Genomic DNA, 21,551 nt, shown 5'->3' on the forward strand with positions numbered 1-21,551 from the left:
GGCTTCAGTTCAGGAGTAACAGACATGAGGCAGGGAATGTCCTGAAATTAAAAAAAAAAAAAAAAAAATGTAGCGTCGGTTTACACCGTTTACAGATGTCAGAGAAAGCAAACCACTTACTAACCCTGCCTTTAGCCAATAAGTATTCATTCAGAATTCAACATGGCACTCTAACTATTTACGATATTATAATTTCCTTAGTTTTATCACTGGAAAACAGAAATCCAGAGACATAATTACTCACCCATAACCACACAGAGGTCAATTCTGGGTCCAGAACCATTCTTTGTAGCTTTTGATACACTGATGTTTATGACAACATATTCTGAATTTGGGCAGCCATTCAAGCTAAGACCTATATTTGTACTTCTTATATTTTAATATGTATTGTATTTTAATACCTCTTCTTCTTGGGCAATTCCCTTGACATACTTCTTCCCCTCTATTCTTTGTTTCTTTCTTCTGTGTCTCAAGAAGTATCCATTTTCTGTTGTATCAATATATTAATGCATATAAAAATATGTCTCACCAGGAGTCAAGTAAATTCCCATAAAATATAAAAGGAAACTTGCATTTTAAAAAATCAATCAAGGCTTTTTACTTGGAAAGGTGATGAGCAGAAGAGAGATAACAAATACTAATATGAAAGTTATGGTTGGCCTCATAGTCAGTTGTAAACATGAAGATAAGTACCACCATTCTAGAGAACAAACTGCCATCAAATTTATGGACAGGTACTTCCATCAATGAGAAGCAAGAAAAGTCTAATGCTACACTTAAGTATTGGGGGCAGTGTATTGCAGCCTTTAATAAATCTTCCCAAATTCTACATTCAAGAGTGCCATCTTGGTATCCTTATATCAGTCAAGGTCACAGTATTTATATATTGTAAATCATCAAACACAACAAATCAGATTTATCATTATTAAGAAGACCCATTTGCAAGCACACAACTTAGTAGAGACTATCAGAAGAGATTTTTCTTTTTTGATACAGTAAAAATACACTCCAGTCACACCCTGCCAGAGAGCTGAGTGAATTTGGAAGAAGAGATTAGGCATACACAGGAAGACCCTTACCCTCCTCTCCTCTAAATGAATATTTCAGATAACATCCTTTTTCCTCAGGGGCTCTGTCTCTGTGGTTGAGTACATCCAATGCTGCCATGCCTGTGTGTATATGTTTGCCGGACTCCTGAGCAAACTACACTAAAGCTACTTAGACAGACACAAGCCATCAGCTCCCTACCATCTTCATCAACAACAAGGCAATGCTTTCTGCTCACTCATGTGTCTCCCTTCTGAATTACTTCCATAGGGTGGGGCAGAAATATCAAGTTTCCTAAAAACATAGAACGTATGAAGTGATACCACTTTACAACAGGAAAAATGTAATAATCTAAGTATATATCAAAGCTATGGCAGTATTATTTATCTACCCAAATAGGAAGCATAGTCTCTTATATTCCTGAGCAAATATCTGTTATTTGACCAAAAAGAAGAAATGAACGAGTCATTCATTAACAGAATCTGTAAACAAAGACATAAGAGATGAGCTCAAGCCGGGCGGTGGTGGCGCACGCCTTTAGTCCCAGCACTCGGGAGGCAGAGCCAGGCGGATCTCTGTGAGTTCGAGGCCAGCCTGGGCTACCAAGTGAGTCCCAGGAAAGGCGCAAAGCTACACAGAGAAACCCTGTCTCGAAAATCCAAAAAAAAAAAAAAAAGAGATGAGCTCAAATTAAATATGACCTCTGTTAGAAATTTTAGGTGTATTTACCTAAATAAACGCATAATTCTTCTCTGAGTTTAAACACAATTTAATCTTGATCTATTACAGAAATTAAGATAAATTACTAGAACAAATATGAGACATCACTTGGAGATAGAATTGTGTAGATTCACAGTGTTCCAGGCTTCATCCCAAAACTCCTTTGGGAATGACCTTTGTCTCTGGAAATCTCTCTCTCTCTCTCTCTCTCTCTCTCTCTCTCTCTCTCTCTCTCTCTCTCTTTCCCCTTCTCCCTGTCCTTCTTCTTCCTCTCCCTGCCCCCACTCACCCATTCCAACATTCTCTTGCTTAGATGGTAAGAAATCTCCTGCTTTGCTTCATACTAGAACATACGATAGACTATAGACCATGACTAGGGAAAATAGGAGACAGCTTGATGTAGTAACTGATCTTGGGGTGAAGTAATAGAACTCTACCAATAAAGGCCCCAATCTGGTAATACCCAAATAGTACTTTATAGAATGCATAATTGCGAAGAAATTTCAGCATCATCACATTTCATGCTATGAATTTTATACCATAAGAAAAGTTATGAGCTCAACCACCACTTCTTTTCAAAAATGAATTTCCATGGCTCTAATAAATATTTAACTAGCCCAACATCCTATGTCAGCTGAGAAACTCTGCACCTTGCTTCTAGTCACACCACCTACCTTTATATCAGAAAAGTTGCTGTGCTCTTATGCTTCCTTGGAACAACAAATAAAAAAAACGGATACCATGAATTTCAAATACACTCAATATGCCTCCAAGTCAGCATAATGTTAGGTACCCTGCTGGAACATATCACTACTCCAGGTGTGTTGAGACTTAGGAAAACTGGCCTGGGAGAATAGGTGGATTGTTGCCTGAAAATGCTAGTCCTAGAGCAAAGCAGATCTGTGGGCTAATGTTACCACCCAGCTGATTTCTCACTAAAGACACTCAGCTCATACTTAACTAAGCCACTCTGGGGCAGTGCTGAAAAGAATTTAAAGGAAGATTATTCTAACTCCCTCTTTTCGTGAGGGCAAAACCACACTCTAATCATTTTCCGGGTACTATCTCAGAAATCATTACTCTTTCAAAAAATACTAGTCTATCATTGGTGATATGGGGTGATCATTGTTACTATAGTTAAGGAGTTGGCTTTGTCTCCTAGAACATATCAAGATGAATCCTGGCAGCTTTAAAAAACAAGACACAGTAAGCAGAGTCTAATATAAATCACAAAAGAGGAAAATTCATAGCATCTGCGTTTAAATTTGTAATTTTGAGAAACAAAGTCCCTAAGAATGGTAAACTCAGAGTCTCTGGGATCCTGTTTTGATAAGGAACTACCCACCCACACAAAGTCCAAGCACTGCAACTGAATGCTCACATACTTGAACTGTTCAGAGTAAATCAACCCTCAGCTTGTAGCCAAGGGACCAACTTCCCCGTGGAATTTCTTTTCCCTGCACTAAAACTTGCCAAATAACTATGACTTGAAGAAAGTTTCACAATCTATTCCAATTATCTCACTGTCCCTTCCACGTTGTTTTGCACACAGTAGAGAGAAAGAACATGAAGTGTCGGAAGCAAGGCCTGCAGGGGGTATTTGACAAAACTTGTCAACTGAAACTCAATCCCAGATGAGTAAGGAAAGAGCAGAAGCCCACAGGGCACTGGTCTGATCAGTCCTGGATTCACTGTCCACCTACAGCTGGGCCGCTCCACTTCCCTTGTCCTTCTTCTTTGCTTACACTTCTCATTTTAATAAGATTCCACTGAGCCTAGCGTTGCTGTAGCCTTTGACAGCCACCTTCATGGATGGTGTATACTACTTGTGTATAAAAGCACTTAGTCTCTGTGTGGCTCTGTCCCTCTGTCAACAACAGTGGTCCAGTCATGGAACATAGCCGGAATTTCTTCTGGTTGAGAGGTCGTTTGTTGATCCATTTATTCATCCATCAATTAGCAAATATAATATTGAATTCTGTGATGTTCTAAGTTCTGTTATAGGTACTAAACAACACAGTGTGAAAAAAAATAAAGCCACTTAAGCTCATGGATGCAGCATCCTTAATTTCTCTTTTACGATATAGCTGAGGTAGAGAGAAAATGAAAAGATGATTCCAGACAGTCAACTCAGACCTTTCATGAGTAGAAAGAAAAAAGTTAAATATGACAAAAAATACTAGTGGACATAGCCACATGATAAGACATGCTGAACCCATCACACAGTTTCACTCAAGGACATAGATAAATCAATCTCAAGCCAACTGCAAAACTTCCTCCGTGCTGAACATCTTTCACAGTGCCAGAAGGTGCTGTGCAGGCTGCGGGAAAGAAAAGACAGCAGTGATCTTACCCAGTGCTGGGCCATACATGCTACAATAGTGACATGCCGGGAGCAACATGCCCACTGGGCAATCGTGACGTGATGGCTATAGAGTAACCAACAGGTCTCTGAAGGATGGGAGGCCTGTTCCACAGGAGGGGATTCATGCCTGGTCAAAAGCCCATAGCTGGGACAGTCAGAGACCCTCAGGTAGAAGTTGTTGTTGCTGCTGCTGCTGTTGTTGTTGTTGTTGTTGTTGTTGTTGTTAATATTCTGACCCGCCCCTTCTAATCCCGCCTCTTGGGGCCGCCTCATTTTAAGGAAAACCTCCTCCCCTTCCTCTCTCTCTTCCGCTCTCTCTCTTTGTCCATTTCCATGAGGTGTGCACACCTCTGCTTTCTCTCCCTTCTCTTTCTTCCCTGCCTCCCTCTTTCCTATCTTTCTCTTCATGTCTCAGTTGTAATAAATCTCCATGTGGATGCAGTGCCTGGGTGTGAATGACTTTCCATGATGCCCCCACTGCATCTGCCCAGCAAGTTTTCCCTCACCCCTGGCCTGGCCAGCTGGGGGTTCCCAACTCATGCAAATTCATAACAGTTGTTGTTGTTACTGTTGCTGTTGTTGTTGTTAAAAGGTCATGTTGTCAAACTCTCCTTCTAAATGTTTATGTTTATATCCACTGTGATGGCTAATCTTGGTTGTCAACTTGACTATATCTGGATTGATCTACAATCCAGAAAGGAAGGGCATGCTTGTGATCTGGATCTTGAGGCAGGAAGACAACATGCCTTTAATCCAGATCTTGAAGCAGGAAGGCACACCTTTAATCTAGGCCACATCTTCTGCTATATATAGGTAAGCATATATATAAAAATATATATGCTTATGTAAGGACAATGGAGAAGAAAAGGTTCGTTCATTCTTTGCCTGCTTGTCACCTTGTCAGCATATTCATTCCTTCACTGGCATTGGAACCTATATCTTCAGGATTCCAGAACATACGGAAGACCAGCTGAGACACAAAGCCTCATGGGATTGAGGGATTATTAGATTCTTGGACTTTCCATTCACAGCTAGCCATTGTTTGGCGGCAGCCTGTAAATCATTTCAATAAATTTCCATATATGTGTCTGTGTATGTACATATATGGAGAGAGAGAGAGAGACAGAGAGAAGGGAGAATTCATTCTATAAATTCTGTGACTCATAAAACCTTTCTGCAGCAGGCAGTACAGAGATTCATAACTTGTCAAAGTGCTGAGAATAGGTGACTGTGAAAACTAAACTCTCAATGGGATCTTTTTAAACCCCTCCCCCAAACTCAGGAACATCACAGAAGAGGAGGCAGAGAGACAAGACCTAGAAGATGGGGAGGAGGGCTGTGAAGTTCTGTCTTCCGGATATGGCATGGATATTGTACTCATGAACTCACAGGAGTTGTGCTTTCTAGCACAAGACCTCCAGAAAGTCAAGCCAGTCAATATTCCAGTATCAGTGGAGGAGACGTTAATGAGGTCCTTCTGCTAATGTAGTGGCTATTGGCAGTTGATAGCTACGAGAAGAGGATGCATCCTTCTCCTTTGGGGATGTGGTCATTGGTAGATTGCCAATGCTCCAGCAGATGGCGCCACACTAAGGTACATATGGCAGAAATTAGATTTAGTAGATTATTTCTTCAAAAAGAGAAAGATGTGTCAGAGGTTGTGGTACACCTTTAATCCCAGATTTTGGGAGGCAGAGGCAAGCAAATCTCTATGAGTTCAAGGCCAGCCTAGTCTACATAGCAAGATCCAGGACTACATAAAACCCTGTTTTAAATTTAAAAAAAAAAAAAAAGCAGAAATACCAGAACATGAAGTTCAAAGAGGGATGTGTTAGGAAGAAGTCTGGGAAGAGATGGGGAGATGGAAAGTAGGTATGATCAAAATACATTTTGTATATATGTATAAAATTCTCAAATAATAATATTTTTAAGTTTTTGAGAAAACATGAATGATTTATTTAGGCTAGCACACGAAACATTTAATCATCATAGCTTTAACTGAAAAAACAAAACCTTCATAGGAGTGAAGGATGCTATCACAGCCAGCATCCTAAAGACCTAGCCTACTAAAAACATAACGTATCAAGAGAAGTGGAGGTGTCTCTACACTGCTTAGTTCTAAATCTAATGTTTTGAAATACATTTTAACAAAGCATAAAATCATTATTGACTATAATGTAGCCCCTGTACAGTCAATAATCATTTAATAAATAGCTAACTGTATCCCTAAGATGTACCAAGTTCTGTGCTACACCCTTGAAAGAAATTGGATAACAAAGCATGTTTACCACCATGCCCCCAAAACACTCAAACCAATATGGTTGAACTACCAATTGATGTTGGTCTGGGTATAGAACAGACCAATTCTGAGCAGATCTACATGTGAGAAAGACCAGAGGCAGAGATGTAGTTATCACATAAAACTAACAATCAGCATAATGGTGATATAGCTAATATTTATTGAGAGCCATATTCTTATCTAAAAGCTTAGCATGCATATTATCTAATGATTTAATGTCCAGAGTAATCCTATGAGTTTCATCATGGTATTGATATAATTAAATTTAATCATCAAAAACAGTTGTTCACAGAAGTTAAGGAATATGTACCTCAGGTTGTACCTGATGGGCAATTGGATTAGCCTAAAGAATGTCAGAGCCTGAGGAAAAGATGTGGTGCCAACACATGACTTTCAAAAAATTCTATGTGATTTGCATTGTAAGGATTCACACTCAACCCACTCAACCAGAGCTTATGGAACATCAATTATGGGCAGGGTAGTAGGAACTACAAAGAGGAAGGAACAGCACATACTTTTATACATGACAGCAAACAGTCTGAGAAACACATGAATAATCACAATGAAAATGGTGATGTTTTCACCAGGGAGGCTACCTGGAAAACAGGACCCCAAGAAAGACACGGAGATCGCCCAATGACGGAGAAATGGCTGAGATCTACATGAACATCCTGGACATGAGTGGGAGTAATGAAGGGAGAGGGTCGAGGGAAAGAGAGCCTGTGGGAGCGGGAGATCCCAGCTGGATCAAGAACAGAGGGAGAACAAGGAATAGGAGACCATGGTAAATGAAAACCACATGAGAAAAGGAAGAAACAAAGTGCTAGAGAGGCCCACAGAAATCCACAAAGATACCCCCACAATAGACGGCTGGCAATGGTCAAGAGACAGCTGGAACTGACCTACTCTGGTAATGGGATGGCCAAACACCCTAATAGTCATGCCAGAAACCCCATCCAAGGACTGAGGAATCTGGATGCAGACATCCACGGCTAGGCCCCGGGTGGAGCTCCGGGAGTCCAACTAGCGAGAAAAAGAACGGTTTATATGAGCGAGAACTGTTGAAACCAAGGTTGGATAAAGCACAGGGACAAATATACAAACGAAAGGACACACATGAACTATGAACCAAAGGCTGAGGGGCCCCCAACTGGATCAGGCCCTCTGAATAGATCTCTGAAGATTTCAAAGGCCACCTGGCCAAACATCCTAATTGTCATGCTAGAAACCCCATCCAATGACTGAGGGAATTGGATGCAGAGATCCACGGTCAGGCCCCAGGTGGAGTTCCAGGAGTCCAATTGGTGAGAAAGAGGAGGGTTTGTATGAGCGAGAATTGTTGAGACCAAGGTTAGAAAAAGCACAGGGACAAATATACAAACGAAAGGAAACACATGAACTATGAACCAATAGCTGAGGAGCCCCCAACTGGATCAGGCCCTCCAGATAAATAAGACAGATGATTAGCTTGATCTGTTTGGGAGGCATCCAGACAGTGGGACCTGGTCCTGTCCTCAGTGCATGAACTGGCAATTTGGAACCTGGGGCTTATGCAGGGACGCTTGGCTCAGCCTGGGAGGAGGGGACTGGACCTGCCTGGACTGAGTCTACCAGGTTGAACTCAATCCTCGGGGGAGTCTTTGCCCTGGAGAATATGGGAATGGGGGGTGGGGGGGGTGGGAGGGGGAGAACAAGGGAATCCATGGCTGATATGTAAAATTAAATTTAATAAATAAATTTAAAAAATGAAAAAAAAGAAGAAAGTGGTGATGTTTATATTATTTTTCTAAAATGGCTACAAAAAGGAGACCCAAGTCTACCTCAGGAAGAGGGAGTTTGGGAGAGACTTTATAAGAAAGATGATTTTAGTTAACCACGATTTTAACAGATCTGTAAGATTGTGCCATATGTTAAAGGAAGGTAAAGGCATCCACAAAGAAGAAGCAGAATTTACTCCAGGAGTGTTCACCTGTCCTACTGTCATTTCCTGTTGCTGTGATAAAATATCCTGCCAAAAGCAACTTAAGGGAGAAGGGGCTTGCTTGGCTCACAGTCCAGGTTATGGTCCATCATTGCAGAGAGACAAGGTGGCAAGAACTTGAAGTGGCGAGTCACATCACATCCACACTCAACAGCAGAAAGCAAGAGATTAACTCAAGCATGCTGGTCTTCAGTTGCCCACTCCACTTCTACAAAATTCAGTATCTCCTGCCCAAGGAATGGTGTCATACAAAGTGAGTGAGTTTGCCTATTAACCAAGGTAATTCCCCACAAAATGCCCATAGGCCAAGCTAAACTAGGCAATCCCTCATTGAGACTACCTTCCCAGGTGAGTCTAGATTTTGTCAACCTCCTAATTAAAACTATCACACCAACCATGTTTAAGGATTGGTGCATCTACCAAAGAGAATGAAGAATTGCATGATGATTGTATATCTACATATTGAGCCAGTATCTCCATTGGAAATGGAGAAACAAATGCTCCAAGTATACCTCTAGCATGCTTGATCGATTCTCCAGGGAAGCTGCTGGCATTAACTTACCTGGTCTGTGATACATGAAACAGATGCACAACAAATGAAGTGCAGGCCTTAGTAATCTCAAAGCTGAAAGGGGCCAATTTCGTGACAGTCTTACATTGCTGGTAATTCTTTGGGATTGTGGGTGACATGAAAATTCTGAAAGGTGAAATAACATTGAAGACACATTTCTCTTGTATTTTCACCAATAAATAGTAATAAACTTTAAAAATAATCAATATGGTATGTCCACTTTAAAAAGGGTACACAGGTCTGGAGTTAAACATGCATGAAGTCTGCCTTTTGCACCATGATGTCACAAGATGTAAAAATGATTCAGACTTTGTCTGATGATCAGGATCAGATGATCTAAGGTGCAATATGCCAATCAGAAGAAGAGAAAAATGTAATGAGGCACTTGTCTACATTACAAGAGAAAAGGAGATTAATAGCCTCATGCCAAATATCCCATGATCATTCCATTGCTTTGTTCCCTTTCTAAATGAAACACAAGTTGTTATCTTGAGGGATGGAGAAGAAAGGAAGGAAAAGAGGGAAAGAATGGAGGGAAAAAACAAGAAAGGGAGGGATGAAGGAAAGTAACGATTAACCTACAAAATATTTGTCAAATTGTCTCTATTCAGTTCATGGGTTTGGGCGGATAACAGGATAAACTTCTAATCTTCCATAAAACAGCAAGAAAACTATGTAGACGAATTTCTAAATGGTCTTATTAAATAAAAAAATCACAGAGCCAGATATAGGGGGTGAAAACCTGAGAGATCAGAGGAATAGGGAAAACCACAGCTAACCTCACCTCATCAACTCTGCAGCTTCCAAAGGGCAAGTTACTTCCTGTCTACCCACACCTATATGCCTCGCTGAGCTGCCATCTGATTTGCTCTCTCTATCCAGCTGTATCACTTCCTTTTCCTGCCAAGCTCTGTCACTTCCTGTCTCTCTTTACAGACCACCAGACCTCCATGGTTAACTAGTGTTGGAATTTAAGGTGTGTGCCACCACACCTGGCTCTGTTCCCAGTGTGGCTTTGAACTCACAGAGATCCAGACAGATCCTTACCTGCCAAGTGATAGGATTAAAGGAGTGTGCTACCATTGCCTGATTTTTATATAGTGGCTGGTTTTTTCCTCTGATCTCCAGGCATTTTATTTTATTGGGAGACACAATGCATCACCACAAAATGAATGAGAACTAATGAATATCTTAGGATCAGTACTGGAGAACAAGTTGAATGTACTCAACATATGAAATCATGAAATATGTGTGTGTGTGTACATATACATACATATACATATATACATACATATACATATGTATGTATATACCAGTTACTATGATCTAATAATCACATATTCGATATATGTATTGAAATCTATGCTATATCCATAAGTGCATAAAGATATTATGGAGTGGGGGAGGCAGAAGGAATAAACCAATGAAGTGGATTTTGTCCTAGAAAAAAAAAAAACACTTTGAATTTGTACTTTGTTTCAAGCCAATTGTGTTATTAAATGTCATGGATCCAAATATGTTCCTCAAAATGGACCTCTGCCTTAGAACATTATACCCAAAAGCAAGGATGCTCATTACTGAGGAGAATCACAGATACAGACACACCAAGCTCTTGTATTTACTGACGCCATTTATTAAAAAGAGTGGACAGAGGGCTTGAAAGAGGACTAGCAGGACAAGGGTGATATGAAGAGAGAAATGGATAAAACGGAAAATGGGTTCATCTGAGAAGGTGGGGGAGCCAATACAGAAGGAGAAGGAGGAAGGAGGGATGAATGATAACAAAACCATATTTTTTTAAATTGTGAATTTTTACAAAGATGTTCTATGTCACAAGTTTCTTGCCCAAATGGCTATTTTTGCCAAGGTGAAGATAAACTCCATATGGAGTGTCTTCGATGCCCATTCTCCTTCCTGAAGTAAATTGGTGCTGCCAGGAGCAGACATGTCTCACTGTCCAGAAAGTCTAAATTTTTAAAACATTTTAAATGCCATATTCTTAGGTCTTTGAAGTGTTTGAAGATTACCTACCTAATTGAATTATATCTATGTATACCTAGAAAACAACATGACTGTAAGTTTGACTATAATAAAAGACTAATTATTAATCTGTATTTTTAATTATCCATTGCAATTTAAATGAGTTACATAAACATAATACCTCAAATGAGAATAGAAATATATATACAATATAACAAAATTAAGTTTAAATTTGTATCAAGAAACTAAAATCCATAGCAATGTAAAACATTTTAAATAAGTTGCTCTTTAAAAGTAGATTCAATAATCTACCCTTTCATCCTATCATATCTGTATCATATCCCCTTTTCTTCTTTAGAAAGAGATCACATTTATAATCAACCTGATTTAAATAAAAATATTGGTTTTTCTCTGTCCCACACCAGAGGGCTCTTCTGATTTGGGACATAAGAATCTCTTAACCTTTTTTTTTTTTAGCAATATACCTGCATTTAGAGAAGGAGTGAGCCAATTGTATCTCCAAAGCCAGCTTGGTATATTTGGGAATTTGGGCGTAGCTTCTCTTACTACTTCCCGCTGGAGGGGGATGCTGTATCTTATGGGGACACAAAGAACATTTTAAGATTATGGAGTAGTCCATGAGGGTGTATCATCTGAGCCAGTTGCCTTCAAACCGTTCTGGATGTTGGATCATCTGGGCCATGGTATCATCGGAGACCTTTCTGGGGGTCTTGGCTGGTCAAACCTGAAGTATCATAATCTGGAACAAATCCATAGCCTCTGGCTTTCTGTGGAAACAAAAGCAGAGCCTCCTTTTCAAAGCAACATATCCTTATATCCAAATTTTGAAGTCAAGGTACCTTTAAAATATACTTATTTGTTTACCTCAACAGCTTTTACAATCAAATGTTTTTCTGCAGTTGAAAATCCCAAAGACAACACAATCCAGATTCTCTGTGTAATATCCATCTTTACATGGCTTATTTTTTTACTACCTTTACTGTCTCTTTAAAGACTTTATTTTTTAAAACAATTTTTTTTATATAACTGTATATATTTCTTTTTTTCTCTCTTCCAAGCCTACGTACATTTTTACAAACATTGTAAAGCATTTAAAGTCTTGTTCCATCTGAATCTGTCTTATTGTGAATTTATTGTTTTAAACTGCAGCATTACTAGGGCTAAAATAACAGCTTTGGCTGGTGGCTCCACCCACTTCAGCTTCCCAGCATGGCAATGGTACATTTATCACAGCTCTGGGCACTGCCAGCTCTGGGAGCCATCAGTTCTTAGAAACAGTGGTACTATGCTTCTATCAATGTAGCATGTAGCCCAGAAACCTCTTTTGTTGTTGTTGTTGTTTTGGTATTTTGGCTTTTTTTTTTTTTTTTTTTTTTACCAGCAAAGACTAAATCTACCACGCAGTGTAATGTGCCTCTGGTAGATGCCTCATTCCCGCCATACTACCAGTCAAATACACAAGCCAGGAACCTGCCAACTTGAGAGAGACAACTGGGAAGCTGTTTTTAGCTCTGTTTTAGAATCTTTTTTCTCATGTTTTAGGTGGAAACTCGTGCCCCATGTTGGGCACCATTTGTAGCTAGAGATTTTTCTCTCCAGGTCCTGCCAAACCCCGGCAGTCCCATAGCCCACTTATAAAATAAACATACATACGCTTATATTATTTAAACTGCTGGGCCATCAGCTCAGGCCTACCATTGTCTAGCTCTTACTCTTAAACTCAGCCTGTTTCTGTTCATCTATATGTCGCCACGTGTTCCTTGGCTTTATCTGCTGCCTTTACATGATGTTCCCTGGACAGCAGGCTGGCGTCTCCTCCTCTCCGACTTCCTGTTCTCTCAATTCTCCTCTCTGCTAGTCCCACCTGTACTTTCTGCCTGGCTACAGGCCAATCAGTGTTTTATTTATCAATCAGTCATCCACAGAAACCACCAGAGATTCTTTTGGGTTTTTGTCTAACTGTGCTGCTGGGAAGCTCAAAATAAAGCAGACTTATTTAACTCTGGCATTATAATGGCTTGTATAATTCTTCATTGAAATTTTTTCTTTCTTTTTTTAAATGTTAATTTCTTTTTATTATTTTTTAAATTTTATAATTTAATTTAATTTTACATATCAGCCACATATTCCCCTGTCCTCCCTCCCCCCGCTGCCCCCTCACCCCCACCTGTCCCTCAGTCCACCTCCCATTCCCATCTCCTCCAGGGCAAGGACTCCCCTGGGGATTCAGCTCAGCCTGGTAGATTCAGTCCAGTCCCCTCCTCCCTTCACCCAGACTGAGCAAAGTGTCCCAGCATAGGCCCTAGGTTCCAAAGAGCCAGCTCATGCACTAAGGACAGGTCCCAGATCAACTGCCTGGGGGCCTCCCAAATAGTTCAAACTAAGACTTACTGTATTTAATGTTTGTTTGGATGTTTGTTTTAGGCAAAGACTTAAAAGTCCCAGAAGAAGAAAAAATAGATGGGACAATTAGTGTTTGGTCAGTTCATGCAAGAGTGTGAACAAGGCCAGTGGGCTGTCCTTGAGCTGCGACAGGCTGTTTGGTGTAGCACTTGGGGCTCTTGAGGCTTCTCCCTACTCTTCCACCAACTTCTACTTCCGTGAGAATCAAATATCTGCACACATTGACAAATGTCCACAGAGCAACATGAAACACTACTCAGTGCTTCTTTAAGCGTAAAGGACAACCAGTATTCTTTATATGCTTATTTACAGAGGTGTGGTTCAGGAGTCATCAAATTGTGTTCTAATTTTTAAAAGGAGTGATATACTTAAGGTAAGATATTCATTTCCATTAACATGTAAAAAGTATGTTATAATACAAATGAAAAACTACATACAGTAGACTCTGCTCTCTATGCTTTCCAGTTATCTGTGGATAACCTCAGCCTCAAAACATTAAGTCAGAAACTTCAGAAATAAGATTTTTAAGCTATCATTTTCAGGTTGTTTTACTCCATCCTCCTAAAGACATGATCCCCACTTAGCCAGTGTTATCACTGTGCATGCCACTCAACACTCAGACACATCTTCTATCGGGCCACAGCCCAGCATCATAGTTCTTATGTTCCAGTAACCCTTATTTACTTCATAGTGGTCCTAAAGAATAATGGTGATGCTGCAAAGGAGTTGCCAGGGAACAAAACATGAAGGACAGAGCAACTCTGTGCTGTGTGACATCTCCGTGGGGCAAACAGAGAAATCAAATAAAACACCTCACAATCATGCATATTATCTACCTTCTGTTCACTGGGATAGATTACAAACTGTGGAAACATGAGCTGTTTTAAGGAAACATGAACATAACATGTATTTTCAAGAAAGGAAAAGTTAGTTTGAAATTAAAAAAAAAACAGATTCAGTGGCATGGCCTCTTGTTGGTAGAATAATTTTTGAACCAAGCATATAAGGAAAAGCACAGCACAGGGCAAGTTACCTAATGAACTGTGCCATAAATAAATATTTATTGCAACTTGTAGTAGACTTTTAAATTAAAAAAAAAAGAAGAAAGAAAAAGAAAATCCTACTGAAAACAAAACCCATTTCAATATGCACAAAAAGCAAGACATATTTGTAATTTGTCTGTAGTCCCTCAGTTCTCCTTTTGGCTCCAGAACTTCCCTATGGCATTTTTCACCTCTGCATTTCTAAGAGTGTAGACAATGGGGTTCAGCATGGGGGTGATGACCGTGTAGAACACAGCCACAAGTTTGTCCACAGTGTAGGTAGAGGTAGGTCTCATGTAAATAAAAGCACCAGGCCCAAAGTACAAGATGACCACTGTAATGTGAGAAGCACAGGTGGAGAGTGCCTTGTGCCTCCCCTCTGCTGAATGCTTCCTCAAGCTGACAAGGATGATGACATAGGAGGTCACCAAGACAAGGACAGAGATTATAGACATTATACCACTGTTGGCCATCACAACAACCCCCTCCATAAAGGTGTCAGTGCAGGCAAGCTTAAATAATGGCTGGAGGTCACAGAAGTAGTGGTCAATCACATTGGGACCACAGAAGGGCAATGGAATGGTGATGAGGATCTGGATTATGGAGTGAATGAGGCCCCCCAGCCAGGAACCAGCCACCAGCATGTGACACACTTGACGACTCATGATGTTCATATAATGAAGAGGTTTGCAGATGGCCACATAGCGGTCATAGGCCATCACTGTAAGCAAGAGGATCTCAGTGACCCCAAAAAAGTGGAAGAAGAATATCTGAGCCAGGCAGCCCTTCAGAGAGATGGCTTTAATCTTGGCAAGTAAGTCAGTGAGGAACTTAGGGACAACAGTGGAGGAGTAGCAGATCTCCACCAGGGACAAGGAGCTGAGGAAGAAGTACATGGGGGAACGCAGACTCTTACTGATGCTGACTGTCACAACAATGAGGCCATTGCCCAGCACTGTGGCCACATACACAGGAAGGAACAGTACAAAGCACACCTTCTGCACCTCTGGATCCTGGAAAAGGCCAGTGAAAATTAATTCAGTTACATTATTTTCATTGGCCATGGAGTCAGCTCAAGTATGTTGAACATCAGATAGTATGAAGGCTAGAAAAAAGTCAAAAATTTTAGAACAAATTAATTTCACTAAAAGCATTCTAGAAAGGACAGACTGTTTTATTATATACTTACTACATAATCTTTCATTTAGCAAGTATATTCCCATTCAGCATTAAATATTAGTAATTTCAGATTCCATTTCTTTTATTTTAGTTTAATTTAGCTATTAACAGAGAACAGAAATCCACAAAATGTATATTTACCCATAATCACATAGAAATTGTAACTCAAAATAAGTCTTTCTAACCTTCAGCTCTTCAGGTTCTTTCTAATTCATCACAAGGAATTCTGAATTTAAGATTTCAAGATATATGATTGTTACATAGATAATAGATGCATAGATGAATACATAGATCATATATTTGTATTATCTTCATTGCATTTAATAGGTCTTCCTTTTAAGTTACCCCTTTGATATTGTTCTGGTCCAATTCTTTGTATCCATCTGTTCCTCAGAGAAGTACTACACCTGAAGTATAGACTTGGTAATTCATAAAGAATACACATAGGGACTGGAGAGATGGCTCAGTGGTCAAGAGCACTAACTGTTCTTCCAGAGGACACGATCTCAATTCTTAGCAATGTCATGCCAGCTAACAACTGCCTGTACCTCCAAGATCTGACAGCCTCACCCAGACATACATGCAGGCAAAACACCAATGCACATAAAATAAAAACAAATATATTAAAAAAGAATACACATTTATAACCTCAGAATTCCACAAGCTCAGAAGGCCAAAGCAAGCTCAGAATCAAGGGGGTCGGGGTGACCTTCCCTCTGTGTTGTGGCATGGCAGAGCTATCAGATGATGAGACAGAGCAAGCATGACAAGGCACACTCCCTTTATAGCAATGCCACTCAACCTTCAAGCCTACGGATGCATGAACAGAATGAACCATCATGATCCAATCACCACCTAGAGATCAAACTTCCAAAACCATAAACTCATCAGGAAATAAAACTACACTTTAGCAAGAAATGTTTTTCCTGTTCTTTCTGCACTTTCCCAATATCTTTCATGCTGTTTTCTCTCCTTGGTTGGGCCCGTCCTTGCTTTACTCAAAGCAGAGTCCTCTACATCTTCTTGCATCAAGAAATATGTTTCTATATCAAATGTTCACATGTCTGAGAGTACTGAACTAAGTACATTTTCCACACCATTCTACAATCATTTCTCACCATCTACCATCAAATCTACTGAGAGACATTCATTACAAAGAGACTGAAAATTTTCTCAATAGCTAAGTGGGATCAGATGAGTGGGAGAAACAGAGAAAGGATTCCATACAGAAACTAGAGAGCTGATGAAAAGGGAAAGGTTATGTTTCCAGATACACAGGGCCAGTGTACATATGAACTCACAGAAACTGTGACAGTATGCCCACAGCCTACACAAATTCAATACAGACAAAAATCCCGGCATGGAGAAGGGGAAGTCGATAAAAATCCCACCACTAACCAAAAGGCTATTTGCAATTGATTCCTGCTGGGAAAGAGAAATATCAGTTTTCTCCCATGGAGTGACACTGTGTATATAAACACACTCCAGGACAGTCCCCAAGCTCAGAAGTAATAAAGCAACACAAAACGGACTCGGTATTTGGAGGTATGGAAGTTTTGGGGGTGGGTTTATTACTGTTGTTTGGTTGGCTAGTTGGTTTTTGGTTTTTGGTTTTGTTTTGTTTTTTTTTTTTGATTAGCTGTTTTTTTGGAAGAAAAACAACATGAATTTGGGTGGGTAGGGAGAGGAAGAATCTGGGAGGGGCATATGATTAAAATATATTGTATAGAATTTATTAATAAAAAATGAAATAAATAAAAATTCAAAAGCAATAAGAATAGATTATAACCAAACATATTTTTTGAAGAGATAAGCCATTATTTATGCTTCCACTTGGGATGAAGCCTAGAAACACTGAACCCTACACAATTTTCTTTCTGTCTCTGACTGACATCTCAAAGTTGAAACACTTATTCTAAATTCATATGTAAGAAAAAAATATTCTTAAGTCAGCTTTAAACAGACTGAAAATGGTTAGTGAATGGGTATGTGTTTCCCTAATTCAGGGATTAAGTTTTGTCAAGGTCATTTGTAACAAACACAAACTTCCATTTCTCTTATCATCTTGTCAGCAATGAAGATGTCTTCTGCTGTCTTAAAAGTTTTAGTTCTTATTAGTTCAACATTCATAAAGAGAGAAATCAGGACAATTATAAATTACTCCAACTTAATAGTCATTGTTTTCATAATCTGAGGCTCCTCAACACTTTTTACAACCTCATCTGCCCGAGCTTTTCTTAACCTTGCTCAAGTCACAATCCTCTCCCTTACCATACACACTCATGCTGTTCATTCCCAACACAGAACCTCACTTAGCCAGGATGCCTTCACTTGTCCCCTAAAACCCTAACCTTCTTGCAAGCCCATTCAAGTCCTGCTTGTGCAGTGAGATTTTTCCAAATGATGCCATTGCAAATACATCTTCTCTTCTCTGAGCACTGAATAAATACTAAAAATACACAAAGACGTCCCTGTTCCCACAAAACAAATGCTAATGCTTTCAGGAGTTCAAGGTTGTTCCGGGATTGCTCTTACTGAGTCTGTCCCCTTATAGTCAGTTCCCTAATAGACACTACACAGTAGTTGCCTACCCCAGGGTATCCTCTCTTCCCTCTCTGTTCTGTATTCTTCTTCACTACGTTGCAATGTGGATTTCACTATCACAGAATAAAGTTCTCATGACTCTCTGTCCTTATGACATACTACCATTCATAGCAACTAGCATGTTATTTTTGTCATTGAAGTGTCCATGTTACATCTTCCAATAAAAAGTTTACTATTACATTACTCAAAATCATTTTTACTATTTTTCTTAAATCTTCATTTTCATCTTAGTGAATCTGAACAGCTAGCATCTCTTTTTTTTATATTTTGAGTATATAGGTGTGTTTCTGAATGTATGTATGTGCTCCACAACATTCAGGGGCCCTGAAAAGGTGAGAATGAAGCATCGGATCCCCTGCAATGGGAGTTACAAGCAGTTGTAAGCCCCCATGTGGGTGCTAAGAACTGAACCTAGGTCCTTGGCAGGAGTAGCAAGTGCCCCAACAGCCAGCATTTCAAAAGTACATATTATATGCCACACTTTTAGCATCCAACCACAGATCCAGAAATTTTTAGTGTTTTAATACATGTCTTGGTTAATTGATGGATGTGTGTACATATACCAGAGTATGGGTGTGGTGTGGTGCTCAGAGGACAACATAACAGAAGTCAATTTTCTCCTTTCCTCCACCTTGTGGGATCTATGTGGGGGAAACTGAACTCAGTCATAGCACTTAGAAGCAACTGTTTTTATCCACTGAGCCATCTTGTGGCTCTTATATATCATGCTTTTAAAGTAAATGTGTTAATTCACCTCACTTTAGATAAAAAAAAAATTGTGAACTTCCTCTGATTATTATCAGCTTTTGTGTATGAAGAAATATGAACACAGATAAATGAATTAATTTGTATTTATAGCTTCTGGGTAATTATGTAGGACCAGAGCCAAGATTTTTTAAAAGCCAGTTTAACCACAGCACCTGTGCATTTTACCCAGAATCATACATCATTAGCAGCTACAGAGTATAAAATAATATAAACAAAGGAGTTCAAATTCAGTGAGATATTTATAAGAAATCACAAGTGTCACAAGTATATTTATATACCTATTAAAGCAATGCCTCTTCTCTAAGGTTTGAACATTATTTCTGCTCCACTAAGGAAATACAAGTATCTATATCTACCGCTTTCATTTGATATACCAATCTGAGACATCACTCAGAGGTAGAAAGAAAATAGTGCAGGGTCCTGTGTTTCCAGGCTGTATCCGACAACAACAGCAATATCTGATAAGCTGACTTTTTTAACATGCCCTGCTCCTATTCAACTCTGTCTTTTCTGTATTTAGTTCTCTCTCTCTCTCTCTCTCTCTCTCTCTCTCTCTCTCTCTCTCTCTCTCTCTCTCTCTATCTATCTCTCTCTCTCTCTCTCTTTCTCTGTCTTTCTCTTTCTCTCTTTCTCTCTCTCTCCTACCCCTAACCATTTAGCAATTCATCCTTTTTCCTCACAATGAATGGCTCACCAAGAAGCATGGAAGGCAAGAGGACAAGTCTATAAAGTCACAAATCAGCAGGTGAACACAGAAGTCTGCATAGACAGGGCTAGAGGAAAGAAGAGTTACCTGATACCTATAGCAGCCAATAGGCTTCATGCTTTTACCTCTAGTCACTTCACCTACCTTCGGGTCAGAAGAGCTGCTGTGCTCCTGCTCTGCCTTGGATTTCAAGTAAATTGTCTCTAATTCACCATAAAATGCTCTGCTCCCATGAATCAGACCATGGCTCAAGGAGAGGTTGTGCTCTGGAAAAAGCTAGACAGGGAAGGAGTATCAGATTCCTCCTTACAGATCCTGTGTTCTTCCATAAATGAAGTCCCTTGACTAATAGTATCACCACCGAGCAGACTGCCCATTGAAGACCCAAACCCAGGTTACACTCACCAAAATCACCCTAGGAGCATGTCCTGAACAATTTAGAGAATAATTATTTAGAATAATATTATTTTAACTTCTGAATGTACAAGAAAAGGGAATAGTCTGAGAGAGGTGAATTGATTTCCCAAAGCCACACTCTATCATTTATCTGGTACTATCACAGAAATCAATGCTCTCTCCAAATCCTTAGGCTTTGGGGATAAAAGGTAGAAACATTACTGTGGTTCAAGGGTTGGATCTGTCTCCTAGATCAAACAGGTGCAGAGTATTTAGAAAACAAGGTTGATGACTAAGACAAATCACAAGGAAAGGAATTTTTGGCCATCCTGTATCAGGATTCATACTTAGATTTACAACTTCCAGCATATAAATAACATCCATGAGAATAAAAAATTCAGGTGTAGTAGAATCCTGTTTTGATGTAGCAATCCTATCTATCCAAACAATGTCCAAGGTTGTGATTAAATGCTCAAAAACTTGGACTATTCATGATAAACAAATCCACACTTATAATCAAGAGACCAACTTCCCTATGGAATTACTTTTCCCTGTAGGAAAATGTAGCCAAATAAACTATGACTTGGAGAAAGTTTCTAAATCTTCTGCAATCATTTTAATATCATTTCAATATTGTGTTACCCCCAACAAGGCGAAGTACATAAAGAAAAGTAAAGGTGATATAGCTTATTGCCTACAGTTTCTGATTAATATAAATATCAGAATTTCTTTTCTTTTTTATAGTATTTTTAATTTATAATTAACTTAATTTCACATATCTGCCACAGATTCCCCCATCACCCCTCTACCCATCCCCCAGCCCTCCTCTGCAATCCACCCCCCACTCCCACCTCCTCCAAAGCAAGGTCTCCCCTGGGGAGTCTACCCAGCCTGACAGACTCAGCCAAGGCAGGTCCAGTCCCCTCCTCCCTACACCAAGGCTGACCAAAGTGTCTCAACATAAGCCCCAGGCTCCAAAAACTCAGCCCATGCACCAAGGACAGGTCCTGGCTCCACTGCCTGGGGGCCTCCCAAACAGTTCAAGCTAATCAACTGTCTCACTTATCCAGAAAGAAAGTCCCTGGGCATTAGGTTTTGATCAGCTAGTGAGTAAGTGAGTATCCAACTAAGGACAGCTGTTTCCAAAATGACTTTCTGTTCTCCTGTTTCCACTTTTATATAAAACTATATATAGTGTTAATTGACATTATTACCACTTCACCTTCTCATTCTCACATTTGCATATGTATAACATGCATTTACAAAATCACCTGGTCTCCCTGTACTTCTACCTCTCTTGGTTATGACAGTGGTCAATAACCACTGAATATGGAAAGAATTAGGCTCAGAAAGATAACAATCACCAATTCATTCATTCAACAAATAATCCAGCAAAATCCCTAGCTATGTGTAGTCCTTCTGCTAAGCAGGTGATCATGAGGCAGGAAATTACATAGGCTTTCACTAC

General features: G+C 39.7%; 1 protein-coding gene across 1 annotated transcript; it reads right to left on the bottom strand.

Annotated features, from left to right (window-relative positions):
* Positions 1-14,576: 14,576 nt before the first annotated feature.
* On the bottom strand, positions 14,577-15,494 carry LOC102904755 (olfactory receptor 4B13-like). The gene has a single exon (XM_006998311.2). The coding sequence runs from the start codon at positions 15,492-15,494 to the stop codon at positions 14,577-14,579; it is 918 nt and encodes a 305-aa protein (XP_006998373.2).
* Between the last annotated feature and the right edge of the window lie 6,057 nt (positions 15,495-21,551).

Source organism: Peromyscus maniculatus, chromosome 4 (genome assembly GCF_049852395.1).
Source record: "Peromyscus maniculatus bairdii isolate BWxNUB_F1_BW_parent chromosome 4, HU_Pman_BW_mat_3.1, whole genome shotgun sequence".
Taxonomy (NCBI): Eukaryota; Metazoa; Chordata; class Mammalia; order Rodentia; family Cricetidae; genus Peromyscus; species Peromyscus maniculatus.

What these genes read in the sequence shown, in the direction of transcription:
- LOC102904755 (XM_006998311.2), bottom strand. Translation starts at nt 15,494, where the DNA reads ATGGCCAATGAAAATAATGTAACTGAATTAATTTTCACTGGCCTTTTC.